At 42.8% G+C, this 15,985-nt stretch overlaps 1 protein-coding gene across 1 annotated transcript; it reads left to right on the top strand.

The window, feature by feature from the left end:
• The first annotated feature begins 7,499 nt into the window (after positions 1-7,499).
• Positions 7,500-14,417, top strand: LOC118360061 (E3 ubiquitin-protein ligase MARCHF9-like). The gene is made up of 4 exons (XM_052482433.1): positions 7,500-9,364; positions 12,648-12,803; positions 13,363-13,555; positions 14,022-14,417. The coding sequence occupies exons 1-4, from the start codon at positions 9,041-9,043 to the stop codon at positions 14,348-14,350; spliced, it is 1,002 nt and encodes a 333-aa protein (XP_052338393.1). The 5' UTR covers positions 7,500-9,040; the 3' UTR covers positions 14,351-14,417.
• The last annotated feature ends 1,568 nt before the right edge of the window (positions 14,418-15,985 follow it).

The raw sequence follows: 15,985 nt of genomic DNA, 5'->3' as shown, positions 1-15,985 counted from the left end.
TACTAACAATGGGCACATAATCTGAGTATCCCTAATTCCCTAGTCTATCCCTCCATGACATGAGATTGCTACCACCATAGTATGTTATACATTGGTTTTATGGGGGACTGATATTGACATATTGAATAAACAATATTCTGATATGTTGTACCATAGTTCATGCAAATGTTCAACACCCGCCCCTAGATGGGATGTAACCAAATCACATGCGGGTGTTTTAATAGGCTATGTATACGACTTGGCCGGGTGGTGTACCTGCATACAGGTCGGGCGGGGCCTATCCCCTGGAGTGTAATAGGAACATTTATGTAAGTAAAATGTGCCTAGTAAGGGCTTTGGGTCCTCAGAGTTTCCGGTACGCGGATGGCGGTGTGGTTTGGACACCTCGCTGGTCCACAAACTGGGTGTGTGTTTGTGTGTGTGGTTTGAACACCTCACTGGTCCCCATCATCCCCATCCTGTCAGTGTGCTCTCCTGAGGGCCTACTGCCATCCGTGTCCCAAATGGCACCCTATTCCCTATTTAGTGCACTACTTTTGACCAGGGCTCAAAGGGCTTTGGTCAAAAGTAGTGCACTAAATAAGGAATAAGGTGCCATTTGGGACTGAGCCCGTTCCCTACCCTGTGATGCATGTCCATATGCCGGGTGTATTAACTTGGAGGAGTGGAGGAGCTGTGGAGATTCACACCAACAGGGACAACCATCTGGCCCTATAATGATATTTTATGTGGTTGTGTGTGTTTGTGTCATGTAATGTACAATGCCTTTTCAGAGACATAAGTAACGAATACCATATGCATCCTACAATATCTTAAAATTATGGATTATATATTATATAAGAGATCTGATAACATGGCTGTTTATCTATCTAGTTAGCATAATAATAACAAATCTCGAGATATCTGGTTCATACATTTTTACATAGGCTGAGTTTCAATCCCACCGCGTCTGCCGATGTCGGCCTTCAGCGGTGGAAGGTGGCAGAGCCACAGAGGTGTTTGTCATCTCGAAAATTGGTCTTCTCACGAAAATGTCTGTAGCTTCCAAACAATTTGGCCTACAAACTAATATGACTAATATGGAAAGAAGAGATTCTCATGACTACGACCCCCACAAGCGTCTTGGGACTCGTCTGAAGTCAGTACAGCCGATCTGCCAACTTCTGTCTGTAGCGTCCGAACTGTTTGGGCTACACACTAATATGTTCCTCAACATTGAAAGGTGAGACTCACGAACACGTACATGTGTTGTTGTTTTTCTCTAGGATGCCCACAAGCCTCACTAAACTCACAAGAGTTTAGAAAAAATTATTATGGAAGTATACTGTATATGGAAGTACTTTAGTTACAATAATAAGGGGTTAAATATGAGTAATTAAATAAAATTTAAAAAATCTTTATTATATCTCATTTATTTTTTCCCTGTCTTTTTCCCAATGTATAGATACAGTTGAAGTCAGAAGTTTACATACACCTTAGCCAAATACATTGAGACTCAGTTTTTCACAATTCCTGACATTTAATCCTCGTGAGAATTCCCTGTATTAGGTCAGTTAGGGTCACCACTTTATTTTAAGAATGTGAAATGTCAGAATAATAGTAGAGATAATTATTTATTTCAGCTTTTATTTCTTTCACCACATTCCCAGTGGGTCAGAAGTTTACATACACTCAATTAGTATTTGATAGCATTGCCTTTAAATTGTTTAACTTCAGTCAAACGTAGCCTTCCACAAGCTTTCCACAATAAGTTGGGTGAATTTTGGCCCATTCCTCCTGACAGAGTTGGTGTAACTGAGTCAGGTTTCTAGGCCTCCTTGCTCGCACATGCTTTTTCAGATCTGCCCACAAATTTTCTATGGGATTGAGGTTAGAGCTTTGTGATGGCCACTCCAATACCTTGACTTTGTTGCCCTTAAGCCATTTTGCCACAACTTTGGAAGTATGCTTGGGGTCATTGTCCATTTGGAAGACCCATTTGCGACCAAGCTTTAATTAACGTCCTGACTGATGTCTTGAGATGTTGCTTCAATATATTCACATAATTTTCCTACCTCATGATGCCATCTATTTTGTGAAGTGCACCAGTCCCTCCTGCAGCAATGTACCCCCACAACATGATGCTGCCACCCCTCTGCTTCACGGTTGGGATGGTATTCTTTGGCTTGCAAGCCTCCCCCTTTTTCCTCCAAACATAACATTGGTCATTATGGCCAAACAGTTCTATTTTTGTTTCATCAGACCAGAGGACATTTCTCCAAGAAGTACGATCTTTGTCCTCATGTGCAGTTGCAAACCGTAGTCTGGCTTTTTTATGGTGGTTTTGGAGCAGTGGCTTCTTCCTTGCTGAGCGCCCTTTCAGGTTATGTTGCTATAGAACTCGTCTTACTGTGGATATAGATACTTTTGTACCTGATTCCTCCAGCATCTTCACAAGGTCCTTTGCTGTTGTTCTGGGATATATTTGCACTTTTCGCACCAAAGTATGTTCATCTCTAGGAGACATCTCTAGGAGTATGTTAATCTCTAGGAATGCTTTTCCTTCTTGAGCGGTATGACGGCAGCGTGGTCCCATGGTGTTTATACTTGCGTACTATTTTTAGTACAGATGAACATGGTACCTTCAGGCTTTGGAAATTGCTCCCAAGGATGAACCAGACTTGTGGAGGTCTACAAAAATTTTCCTGAGGTCTTGGCTGATTTCTTTTGATTTTCCCATGATGTCAAGCAAAGAAGCACTGAGTTTGAAGGTAGGCCTTGAAATACATCCACAGGTACACCTACAATTGACTCAAATGATGTCAATTAGCCTATTAGAAGCTTCTAAAGCCATGACATAATTTTCTGGAATTTTCCAAGCTGTTTAAAGGCACAGTCAACTTAGTGTATGTAAACTTCTGAACCACTGTGATACAGTGAATTATAAGTGAAATAATCTGTGTAAACAATTGTTGGAAAAATGACTTGTGTCATGCACGAAGTAGATGTCCTATCCAACTTGCCAAAACTATACTTTGTTAACAAGAAATGTGTGGAGTGGTTGAAAAACAAGTTTTAATGACTCCAAGTGTATGTAAACTTCTGACTTCAACTGTATGTTATTCAATGCGTTTATATGGGCAAATATCAGACCAAATTCAAAGTTTCATCAAATAATACAACATTTAAAACATGATACTTACAGGGATCCTTATATTCCATCTTAAAACAATTGCATGTTTGTAGCTTAGTAGAAACCCAGCCCTGGGTCCTTGTCTTTGGGGTAATTATTTGTATAATTGAACGTAACATTGCAACCACAGGGCATCAATACCCACATAGAATGTTGTTTGGAAAAAGTAACTGATATTTCTCTATTATTTTAGATGATGGCTGCCGTCTTAACGGCTCTTAACCAACCATGCTATTTGTTGTTGTTGTGTGTTATTCGTAACCTGTTTAGCACATAATGTTGCGGCTACCGTCTCTTATGACTGAAAAGAGCTTCTGGACATCAGAACTGCGATTACTCACCTCATATTGGATGAAGAGTTTTCTTCAATGAGTCGGGCGGGAGGGATATACTTCAGACACCCGACCAGGCCCAGATCCCAGTCATTCGCTGGAGAAGGAAACTGAGATTTTGCGGAAAAAGATCAGGATGCCTTGTGAGGATCAGGCGACGAGTGGCTAATCTGCCTTTGCCTTCCGTCCTGCTAGCTAACGTTCAATCGAAGTAAAATAAATGGGACAAACTGAAAGCACGTATATCCTACCAACGGGACATTAAAAACTGTAGGATAGAACAGCAGCCTCTGGTAAGACACGGGGCGGTGAACAACAGCTGGTGTACGATATCTAAGGAAGTCTCAAGGTTTTGCTCACCTGAGGTAGAGTATCTCATGATAAGCGATAGGTCACACAATCTACCTAGAGTTTTCATCTGTATTTTTCATAGCTGTCTACATACCACAGGCCGATGCTGGCACTAAAACCGCACTCAATGAGCTGTATACGGCCATAAGCAAACAGGAAAACGCTCATCCAGAGGCGGTGCACCTAGTAGCCGGGGACTTTAATGTAGGGAAACTTAAACCAGTTTTACCTCATATCTATCAGCATGTTAAATGTGCAACCAGAGGGGAAAAAAACCTCTAGACCACCTTTACTCCACACACAGAGACACGTACAAAGCTCTACCTCGCCCTCCGTTTGGCAAATCTGAACATAATTCTATCCTTCTGAATCCTGCTTACAAGCAAAAATTAAAGCAGGTGTCACGTTCTGACCTTTATTTCCTTTGTTTTGTATTTATTTAGTATGGTCAGGGCTTGAGTTGGGGTGGGCAGTCTATGTTTGTTTTTCTATGATTTGGGGATTTGTATGTTTCGGCCTAGTATGATTCTCAATCAGAGGCAGGTGTCATTAGTTGTCTCTGATTGAGAATCATACTTAGGTAGCCTGGGTTTCACTGTTTGTTTGTGGGTGATTGTCTATGTTGATTGCTTGGTGTCATCACAGTTCTCATTTAGCTTCACGGTCGTTATTTGTTTATTGTTTTGTATAGTGTGTTTCAAGATGCCCGTGACAGCAGGAAGCACCAGTGACTCGGTCTATAAAAAAGTGGTCAGATGAAGCAGATGCTAAACTACAGGACTGTTTTGCTAGCACAGACTGGAATATGTTCTGGGATTCTTCTGATGGCATTGAGGAGTACACCACATCAGTCACTGATTGAATCGTACTACACCGGACGCTCATCGGTTGTGGCAGGGCTTGCAAACTATTACAGAATACAAAGGGAAGCACAGTCGAAAGCTGTGCAGTGACATGGGCCAGACGGATTACCAGGACGTGTACTCCGAGCATGCGCTGACCAACTGGCAAGTGTCTTCACTGACTTTTTCAACCTCTCCCTGTCTGAGTCTGTAATAACAACATGTTTCAAGTAGACCACCATAGTCAGTGTCCCCAAAAACACTAAGGTAACCCGCCTAAATGACTACCGACCCGTAGCACTCACGTCTGTGGCCATGAAATACTTTGAAAGGCTGGTCATGGCTCACATCAACACCATCATCCGAGAAACCCTAGACCCACTCCAATTTGCATACCGCACCAACAGATCCACAGATGATGCTATTTCTATTATAATCCACACTGCCCTTTCACACCTGGACAAAAGGAACACCTATGTGAGAATGCTGTTCATTGACTACAGCTTGGCATTCAACACCATAGTGCCCCTCAAAGCTCATCACTAAGCTAAGGACCCTGGAACTAAACACCTCCCACTGCAACTGGATGCTAGACTTCCTGAAGGGCCGCCCCCAGGTGGTAAGGGTAGGTAACAACACATCCACCATGCTGATCCTCAACACGTGGGCCCCTCAGGGTTGTGTGCTCAGTCCCCTCCTGTAATCCCTGTTCACTCATGACTGCATAGCCAGGCATGACTCCAACACCATCATAAAGTTTTCGATGACACAACAGTGGTAGGCCTGATCACCGACAACGATGAGACAGCCTATAGGGAGGAGGTCAGAGACCTGACCTTGTGGTGTAAGGACAACAACCTCTCCATCAACATGATAAAGACAAACGAGATGATTGGGAACTACAGGAAAAGGAGGACCGCTTCCTGCCATCCAGGACCTCTATACCAGGCGGTGTCAAAGGAAGGCCCTAAAAATGGTAAAAGACTCCAGCCACCCTAGTCACCGACTGTTCTCTCTGCTGCTGCAAGGCAAGTGGTACCGGAGCGCCAAGTCTAGGTCCAAGAGGCTTCTAAACAGTTTCTACCCACAAGCCATAAGACCCCTGAACAGCTAATCAAATGGCTACACAGACTATTTGCATTGCCCCCCCCCCTTCTACACTGCTGCTACTCTGTTATTATCTATGCATAGTCACTTTAATAACTCTACCTACATGTGCATATTCCTTCAATTACCTCAACACAGGTGCCCCCGCATATTGACTCTGTACCGGTACCCCCAGTATATAGCCCCAAACAATAGTTCTTAACTATTGTTTGTTAAGAGCTTGCAGGTAAGCATTTCACTGTAAGGTCTACACCTGTTGTAGACCTTACAGTGTAGACCTTCGTTGTCCCGTCTACACCTGCAGCTCGTCACATAACAGAAGGAGTGGAAATGGCGTCAAAAGACCATAGAAATAGAAAGACAAGAATGCAATTCTGACTATTTCTAAGAATGGAACCACGAGACATGAGACAAGATAATGATGTGTCTGGATCTAGATCTACATTCCTCTCACTGTAACGATGCAGCCAGGGCCAACAGGAGGGGAAATCATTGTCATCAGTTCAGTAAGAGGAGAGAAACAGGTCAGTAAAGCCTATCAATAATGTAACAGACCGACCGGTGGGTGGGTGGATGCATGTTGTTAGTGCTCAGTAGAAAGAAAGACGTCCTGCCCTGCTACTCCTGAAACTGTCAGTATGGGAGATGATATACTGTTGTTATCATAATTCCCCCATTACAATACGAATGGTGGTGTGTGCATTTTATTGGTTCATAAAATTAGCCCTGCACTGCCATGTCTAGCAGTATGAGAGAGCGTAAGGATATCGTGCGATTGGAATTATTCTGTTACAGTATGAATCACACCCCATACACTCATTGGTAGGAAGGATCATATCGGGGCAGGTGGTGAGAGTGGGGGTGGGGCAGGATGTTTACGAGTCACTGAAACTACGCCTCAGATTACCATGAGAGGTTTTCGTGTAGGAATACGGGATAGCAAATATGACCGTTTATGGAGACTTCACATAATAGCCTATGAACTGCATCTCAAGCCAACCTCCATGTTGAAAAATCCACAAGTGCAGAGTATGTGTGAAAAATCTATTCTGGGGAATTGAACCCATAGCAGGGAATTGCTATGGGTTCAGAATGCTGAGTGTGGGGGGCCGGCCAGTGGTCAAGGAACAGCCAATAATTCAGTGTGTGTGTGTGTGTGTCTATTTAAGTGTGATTAAACTGACCTTACAACCCCAGCGTGTGATATAACCTAATTACCTTGTCTGGTGCACTCTGTGAAATGGCCCCGAGACAATTCTCCCTCACCAAGGAAGGAGCATGAACTTTCTCAGTTGTTTCTCCATCACCATGACATGAGGAATTTCATGGACCTTATAGTAAGCTAGTGGTTGCTGGTGTATTAATCTGTGCTTGATTTAGGCAGATGATCACCAGAGCTGAGTACCAGGACCTTACATTTTCTACTTCTTGAACTCCTGTTCCTCTTATAGAATATTAATTCAAAAGTATTGTGGAGCTCCTGCACCTAAATATAAACAGTACCAGTACCTATTTCAGTCCAAGTCCATCGCTGATAGTGTCCTGGTCGAAAAAGACTGAGACCCCATAGATCAAAAGTTGTTGATAATATGGAGTTTAGAAACAGGTGAACGAAAGAATGGTGGAAAAGAAAGCGTCCCTGAATTCGAAAGAAAGAAAGAAAGAAAGAAAGAAAGAAAGAAAGAAAGAAAGAAAGAAAGAAAGAAAGAGATGCTCAGGCGTCATCATGTATATTTCCCGGGAGTGTAGTGCATGTGGCACTGTGACTGCACACGTCACTAGGCGAAATCGCACCTTGGACAGCGACAGCGTCGTCTGTCAATACAACAGCCGAACGGAATCTGCCCTCCCCACCCCTAACTACAGGGCTCCAGAGAGGGTGCATCCATACCATACAGAAGAGACAGACTAATGGCCGTAGAGAAGAAAATGATAAAAGTACACCAGTGTCATGCAGTTTTTCATTCTTGTAGGCTAGTATTAATTCCGGAAGTAGGTGCTGCGTTGGTTCACTATCAAAGTCGACCATTTCGAGGAGGAATCAGGCAGCGCGAGAAAGCAGTAGGCTATCATCATCATCACCATCTGAGAGGCTAGGCTACAATATCAATGGCATTAGGCTACTGCTGTAATTGCCCTCTCGGATGTGTAGACATCTCCATCGGTCTGTAAATTAGAAGATTGCAGCAACTGTTGTTTTGAATTCTGGTCTGTTATTCTCAAATTTCGGTGCACCATATTTTCAACGCAAAGATTGAAGACACCGAAGAGAAATGCTGATGGCTATCGAATGAAGGTGGGATGTATCGCTGTTTTGAGTGGATATATTTACAGATATATTTAACATGCAAATTCACTGGATTGCAAATTGGATCCACTCTGTGTGGACGTCGGGTTGAATGAGGTGGACCATTCTTGATGGATCAATCCAAAACATTACAGAGGTGGAATAGAAAAGAAAAAACATGATCTGACGGTTGGGATGCTACTAAGGATAATTAAAAACACGATATAATCACACGTCTTACATCTAACTTTCATTATATCGTCTGTCCGCACACTTTGGGATTATGCTTCTTGACAACAGTCCCAGATATGACTGTGGGGTTGGACATGGAATGTTTTTATTTATTTTTTACATCTCGTTCTATTTTATGTCTCTCCGTTGTTCACTCTTCCACTAGTCCACGCTGGCATGTCTTCTGCTGGGTGTAGCAAACATATATTTTTTTGCTGCAAACCCCAAATGCAAAGTATTTGATGATGTGTATAATTTAGATCGATAGTGCAGGCAATGGACGATATAGGCCTATCACGTATTTGTGGTGGTAGGGGTGGAGGAAGAATCTAGCTTGACAGCAGTTGTTTTCGTAATGAATATTGAGAGAGTGTATCGAGCTTCTCAAGAGGGAAATCTCTCATCTGCATTGTCTTAGACACACATGCCATCAGACAACAACCAAGACGTGGTCATTTATTTCTTACCATTTGACAGAGCATTTACAGTAGGGTGAGCCTACAAGTTTTGTAAGCTCATCAGTGGTACTATTCAGAAAATGTTTAGGTAAAATCCCCTAAATAATAGCATGTGCAGCACAATAATTGGCTAAAGATAATAGACGTATAATAATAATAATAACCCTTCTCCTAAATCAAAGGTATATTTAATTTTTTCTTGAGACCACCTTATTTTCAAATTGGTTTCATTCCCTTCTGAATAATTAATGTAGCCAAACATGTTCAAATATAGGATCCGCATGTTTTTCAACGAACTGAAAGTACTGGTTTTTATGCGAGACGATTCGAGACAGCCTGAACGAGCCGAAGCAGAGAGACGGTCCAGCATGCGGGGTCTTGGGATGGGCGGCTGCGGCTGGCCTCCCTTTGTGGACTGCTCCTCCCGGGATGACGAGGAGGAGTATTACGGGACGGATCCTCGGCCTCGGAGCCTGGGCTTTGAGGAGAAGGACCCCAAACTGCAAGTGGGCCTGGATGCCGTGTCGCTCACCAGCACTGCAAGCAGCCTGCGCTGTCGTATCTGCTTTCAGGGTCCGGAGCAGGTACTGTCCCAGATAGATACATACGCCTTCGTTGTCCGGCTTTTCGCGCCACAACACAAAACTGCTCAATTTGACCATTAGGCAATAGCCCTGCGCTGTCCATGGTTCTGAATGTTAGTATGCGTGTAGGCCTATAGTAAACCTATATTGCTACACTTTGACCTGTTTCGATTTGGTGTGTTCTGTGACATTGACAAATTGATTTGGTTGAGAAAATACGACAAAATACAATTGTTATTTTAGTACTCTATAGCCTACAACAATGTTGATTATAGCTTGACTGATGTCATGGTCCACTTGTGCACGTGAATAATAATTGGCCTGGTAATGAACTGGTAACGAATGTCAGAAGAGCAGAAACAGACTGGAACCCAGGCTATGTCTGTGGGCCTCTAAGCCAATGAATATATAGGGATGCAGAACAATGAACGGAGCTTTGGTCCTCAGCCAACATTTGACACAACAGATGTGCAGAACCTGTACAGCCTCGCTGAGCTCGTTAACCATGGCCTTGAGATAATGAGATATGGTGTAAGTGCCACTGGAGCACAGATGGAAATCACTACTTAATCACTTTGTGAGATTTTATGTTTGTCATAGCATTATTACAGTATACAGTAGGTGCTACTTCATAGCATCTGTAATCTCAATGGGAGCTATTCAGAATTGAACAACTATAAAAAGGAACAGGCAGGTGTTTCACACCTGTAATATAACCTTAAGAAATGTTGATCATTTACCTGGTTCTGACCAGTTGTTCCACATGGTTTGGATCTCAGGCTAATTGGCCCGGGCCTTAAGTAAATAGACGATGAGGCAAAGGCAAACACACATTCAGAATACATTTTAAGAATGATTTAAAAGCAGCATCAATCTTCTTTAGATTGACATGATATGAACTTATCTTTCAGCACTGCTTCCTGTACCACTTCAACTTCATGATTACTTAGAAGATGAGCTATTATCTTAGACCCAGCCACTTTGTCATTTAATTGTTATTTCATTATTCAAGTGGGTCACAACAGGGGACAGTCATGTCCCTGTCAGTTGAGCAATTACTTCTACAAATATAATAACCTTGCTCTGTGGGACGCATGAAATATGATTCATAATTAAACTTCCTGTCAGAGCCGTCAGAAGGAGAACTCCATGGTATTGCAATGGCATGTGCACCCATAGAAATATAATATCTAGAACGGGAATTCCCATTCAAGTCAAGGTGGGTGGTCTGGGGTCTTAGGAGATTTTATACTAATAATAATATATGCCATTTAACAGACACCTTTATCCAATGCGACTTACATTTTCCCATTCTAGTGATTCTATTTCTGTGTGCTCCATCACCAACCTTTCCACTTGACATGGTCTAGCTTCAGAATAGGCTGTGCCATAGACTCATATTTGGAATGTTAGCCACATATGAGGCTCTGGGCAGTGCCAGGCAGCATTTGCTTCAGACAGGATGGGTGCCTGGATGGATGGATGGGTGTGTGGGTGTGTGTGTGGGTGGGTGTGTGGGTGGGTGGGTGTGTGGGTGGGTGGACACACTATTACCTTTACCTGGCTTGACATTTTGCTGTACAACAAATGTTTAAGTTTTTATTCAGTTCCTCATATGCTGCTGATATATATACTTCCTCATATACTGATGACCAGTTTATGACTGATGGGACATGTGGCTCCTCTCCCCCACTCAAATCGGTATGTTGTTAGTCAATGCAAGTATCTTATAATAACAAGGTTTAACAAGCAAACCTGGGGAAAATAAATGTAAAAAACAGGAAAATATTATGAAGTGTCATTGTAAAGCCCCTGTCAAAAAAACATGCAACTGGTTATTTAGGGAGAAATACACATGGGTTAAATGAGCCACTCTCTACCAACTGAACCAAAATGAAAACATATTTTCCCCATTTGTGCTTAAAAATCATTTGGGATCAAATTATTTCTGGAGTGAGGTATGGATGGATAACTTTAGATTTTGGTTGTGGTTTGATCTTGTTCATTGCTACCAGATGTATTTGCAGTTTAACTTGATATGAAAAGTAGAAGGTAATAATAGTCTTCTATTTGCGTGCTCTTAAGAGTAAATTGGTAAATGTGTACACATGACTCATGCCAAACTTATTCAAAACATCTCAACATACTCCCTTTCCTTCACAAGTCCTCATGGACTATGTCCCGATTCTCCACCCTTCTGAAGTGTGCACTTGCACATTCCCGTCATGGATTTCACAATCTACTTAAGTGGGGATGATCTAATTAGATGGGGTGTTTGCTGTAGGTACTGCAAGCAATGAATAGGAAGCTGCATTCAGGGGAATTACTAGGCTACTTTTTTAACTTCAGCCCATTTAGATGTGTATAATTAGACACATACATAACTGTAAAAAAATACAAATAAATCTACAATGCTCAACATTCTCTCTATTCCTCAAGAGTCAACCTGATGAAAGTTCTTCTTATCCCATGCTACCCATCCAGATGAGAAGGGCAATGTTTGCTGTAGGTACTGCAGTAAGGGCCTGTATTGATTGAGTTCACTGAGAGTCTATCTCTACGCTGAAATGGCAACCTATTCCCTATATAGTGTACTACTTTTGACATAGTGCAACATGAAGGGAATAGGCTGCCATTTGGGACCCATTTTGTGGGAACAGTAGGGGTTGAATGGCTCACCTCCCATTCACCTGCCTGCCCTTCAAATCTCTGTGCACCCCTGCCGATTTTGCCGGGCCCTAATTGGCTCGTTCTGGCCAATAGGCCAGCATCAAGCTGGGCACATGCATTGATCTACTAATTATTCCTAGGCATGCATCATTTTAGCATTGAGTAATATACTACCCTCAACATTTAGCTACAGTACTGAAGTTTTCACCACTTTTGATTTTCCATTTACTAAGGTGGAAATTGTGGAAGAGGAGGAAGATACTCTAATTAATAATGAATAGGTAATTCATAGTTGCTTTCTGACTGTTTCAAACTCTAAAATATGTGGGAGGATTCTGATATTGTGTTAAGGTGCCCCACAACCTGTGTCTGTCCACCCATTGTATTTTTACTGAGTGTGCCAGACAGACATACACAAAAAACAGTAGCTTTGGTGAGACATTGAGGGCTATCCATTATCCAGTATCGTTTCTTATTCCAAAATATTTCCAATTCAGAAATAACCCATGGTGTGTTATGCCACATCAGACTCACATCACAGAACATTGTCTTGAATGGGAATGTTTATTCTAGTCATTCTAATTCTATGGTTGGACCCCTCTCTCTCCTGCAGGGAGAGCTGCTGAGCCCATGTCGCTGTAAGGGTTCTGTGCGCTGCACCCACCAGCCCTGCCTCATCCGCTGGATCAGCGAGAGAGGCTCCTGGAGCTGTGAGCTTTGCTACTTCAAGTACCATGTCCTGGCCATCAGCACCAAGAACCCACTGCAGGTATGTCTCGTCACTCCGCCCAACCCCTCATTCTCGAGGACTTACGCTCTGGCCAGAATCAGACCCTAGCCAATTGGTACTTCATGCAGTACAATACAACAGTAGCTCCACTTCCGTGATTGTCCTCATATTGCTTATACCTATCCAATCCTTTCTGATTTACAGAAGTGTCTAGGGAGTAGGGGGTCTGTCTCATCCACTCCAGTCGTGTGTGCATTGTGCACCTGGTCTACTCTCATCCTCCAAAATCAATGACGGTTTTTCTAGTGGCCACAGTGCACAGATCTTATCTCACAGGCAGTTTTCTGCTGATGCATCAACTTCAAACCACGCACAATACCCCTATCAGAGTATTACACAGTGCTCTGCTCTGGTGCACTAGTCTAGGCGTTACAGTTACTCTGCTAGAACAAGTCTTGGGCACTCGCAAGGAGGAAAGTGTGAAAACTGGACCTGTGCTGACACTTTTTCCTGTTGCCTCACTAAATCTGTGCCTGAAATGACATCCTATTCATTTGATTGTTTCCCCTTTCTTGGCCCTCGTGTCCGTTCTGTTCAGTGGCAGGCCATCTCCCTGACGGTGATCGAGAAGGTCCAGATCGCTGCCATCATCCTGGGCTCCCTGTTCCTCATCGCCAGCATCTCCTGGCTCGTTTGGTCCTCCCTCAGCCCCTCGGCCAAGTGGCAGCGCCAGGACCTGCTCTTCCAGATCTGCTACGGCATGTACGGCTTCATGGACATCGTGTGCATCGGTGAGGAGGAGGAATCACAGAAGACACACACACACACACATACATTAACACACACATACATTAATACACACACACACACACACACACACACACACACACACACACACACACACACACACACACACACACACACACACACACACACACACACACACACACACACACACACACACACACACACACACACACACACACACACACACACACACACACACACACACACACTGTGAAGCTTTGTAGAGTCTACCTGGTGAAAATGGTGCATTGCCAGACTCAAAACAGATGGCGCTGCTTACGTGTCTGCACTGTGTGGTTATACCAAATGTCTGTGATTTGTCAGCACAAGAGTAAGGTGCTTTGTATGACAGATTTGTACCTATTACCTACTCCCAAGTATTTCATGCCTTAAATATAATTGAACGCCTTGCCACTTTCTATCTCTGTAAAATCATCTCTCTCTTCCCAGGGCTTATAATCCACGAGGGCTCATCAGTATACCGAATATTCAAGCGATGGCAGGCTGTCAATCAACAATGGAAAGTATTGAACTATATAAAAGCCAATGACTTGGGGGACCCGTTGAGTAGCAGTAAGGGTGGGGGTCGGGGCTCACGGAGTAACCCCCATGGCTTGGGTAGTGGCGGCAGCAGGAGACAGAGTCGGAGGTTCAGGACTATTCTGGACCACCACTGTGGCTACACCATCCTTCATATTCTGAGCCAGCTACGGCCACACAACCCACGTATCGGCTCCTCGGCCAACCGGGAGGTGGTGATGAGGGTGACAACGGTATGAAACTGAGCGTGGAAGGGGTGGAATGAAGGGATAAAGCAGGGTATTGTTTTTTTTCTGGGTTCTGGGGGTCTGGTCAGTTCTTTCAAGACTCTGTCAACTCCATTGAGGAACTCGATTTCAGTACCCAGCCCAAGGAAGGATACGTACAGACAAGACAATGTCTGGACCTGCAGCCAGGGTGCTATGATATTGTAACAACGCTTGCCTTGGTAGGCTCATTACGATCCCTGCCCAGTAGGTTAATCCTACTGGAGCAGTTATTATGAGTTTGTCTATGGGCTGGGAAACCTGGGTTCGAAACAATGTGTTGGATGTTTGGAAACGTCCTGAAACAGCAACAGACCGCACATATGAGGATCTTTACAGGAGTTTGTTAAAAAAAAGCGATGCACATGATTTGTAATAATTGAATGGTTATTATAAACTATGTAAAACATGCAAACTATCCAACATGCTTTATAACAACCCAATCCAAGGATATTTTTCAGTCCGATTTCAGGATGCACAAGGAAATACATGTATTTTCTTTTTTTCTGGTATGGTTTCTTTTTTTGTCATTTTGATATTTATACGGGGTGTATGATTTAAGGAGATACCTGAAACTCCTTATGGCACGCCAAGCATTTTCAAACAACTCTAAATAATAATAATAATAATAGTTCCGCAGTTCTGAAATATTGCTGTAGCTAATGATGATTAGGCTACAGACTGGAGAACAAAGAATACTACATCATATTACATCATACATCAAAGCCATCATATGAAAACTGATGTTCATTACTGCAAACAATACAGGGATCAAGGGATCATCTACAAAAGGAAAACAATGCATTTATTAAGATTCAAATGACTCCTAGTCCTATCTTCTCTGCAATAAAGACATCTGTACATTTCACAGTGAATTTTGCATGGGTATATCATTTTTTTTAATGCCGCATAATTACCACATAACATTTAAGCACTTCTACAAATTTGCTCTATTCAGAAAGGTGCTTGTCAAAAGAAACACTTTTTATTCAGCTGGTTTTAATTGCACCAAACCGTTTTGTTTTTTAAAATCTGACTGATGGCAGTGTTATTTCAGCTATAACAGAGATGACCGACTTGCTGCTGTGTGCTGATGATTCAGATTTGATAACAAGCAAACAAACCATTGGATTAAAGATGGAGATCTGAGGATCCCTTATTATTCACTGTCTCACTCCTGTGTCTTTGTTTTTTATTTTTACACACTTGTGCAGTAAAAATGGTTTGCTGATTAGTTAATTGTGATTACTAGGCCTTCAAGAGAGATCTGGTTTTACATTCAAATTGCGATACGTTTCGCTTTCATTGTTGATGAACACAATCACATAAAAGTGGACATTTGGAAGTTTGTCCTGTCTGTGTCAAAGGCCTGTTGTTCTGTACACTCTGCTACATTGTGGAAGGACACCAGGTTGTGTTGTGGCTAATTGTCGCCACCTAGAGAACTAATCACCTTGTCTCTGGATAATGTGTATTACAGAACAGGTGTAATGAATTATGATGCTGTAGATGGCGCCCCAATGCCATACATTATTGACTACCTCGACGGCTCTCGTCCTAGGACAAAGTCAGCCAGGTAACGTGATATAAATATTGCACCTTTTTATC

The sequence above is a fragment of the Oncorhynchus keta genome, chromosome 27 (genome assembly GCF_023373465.1).
Source record: "Oncorhynchus keta strain PuntledgeMale-10-30-2019 chromosome 27, Oket_V2, whole genome shotgun sequence".
Lineage (NCBI taxonomy): Eukaryota > Metazoa > Chordata > Actinopteri > Salmoniformes > Salmonidae > Oncorhynchus > Oncorhynchus keta.
The sequence above is the reverse complement of the archived record's forward strand: the minus strand, read 5'-3'. Positions and strand labels throughout refer to the sequence as shown.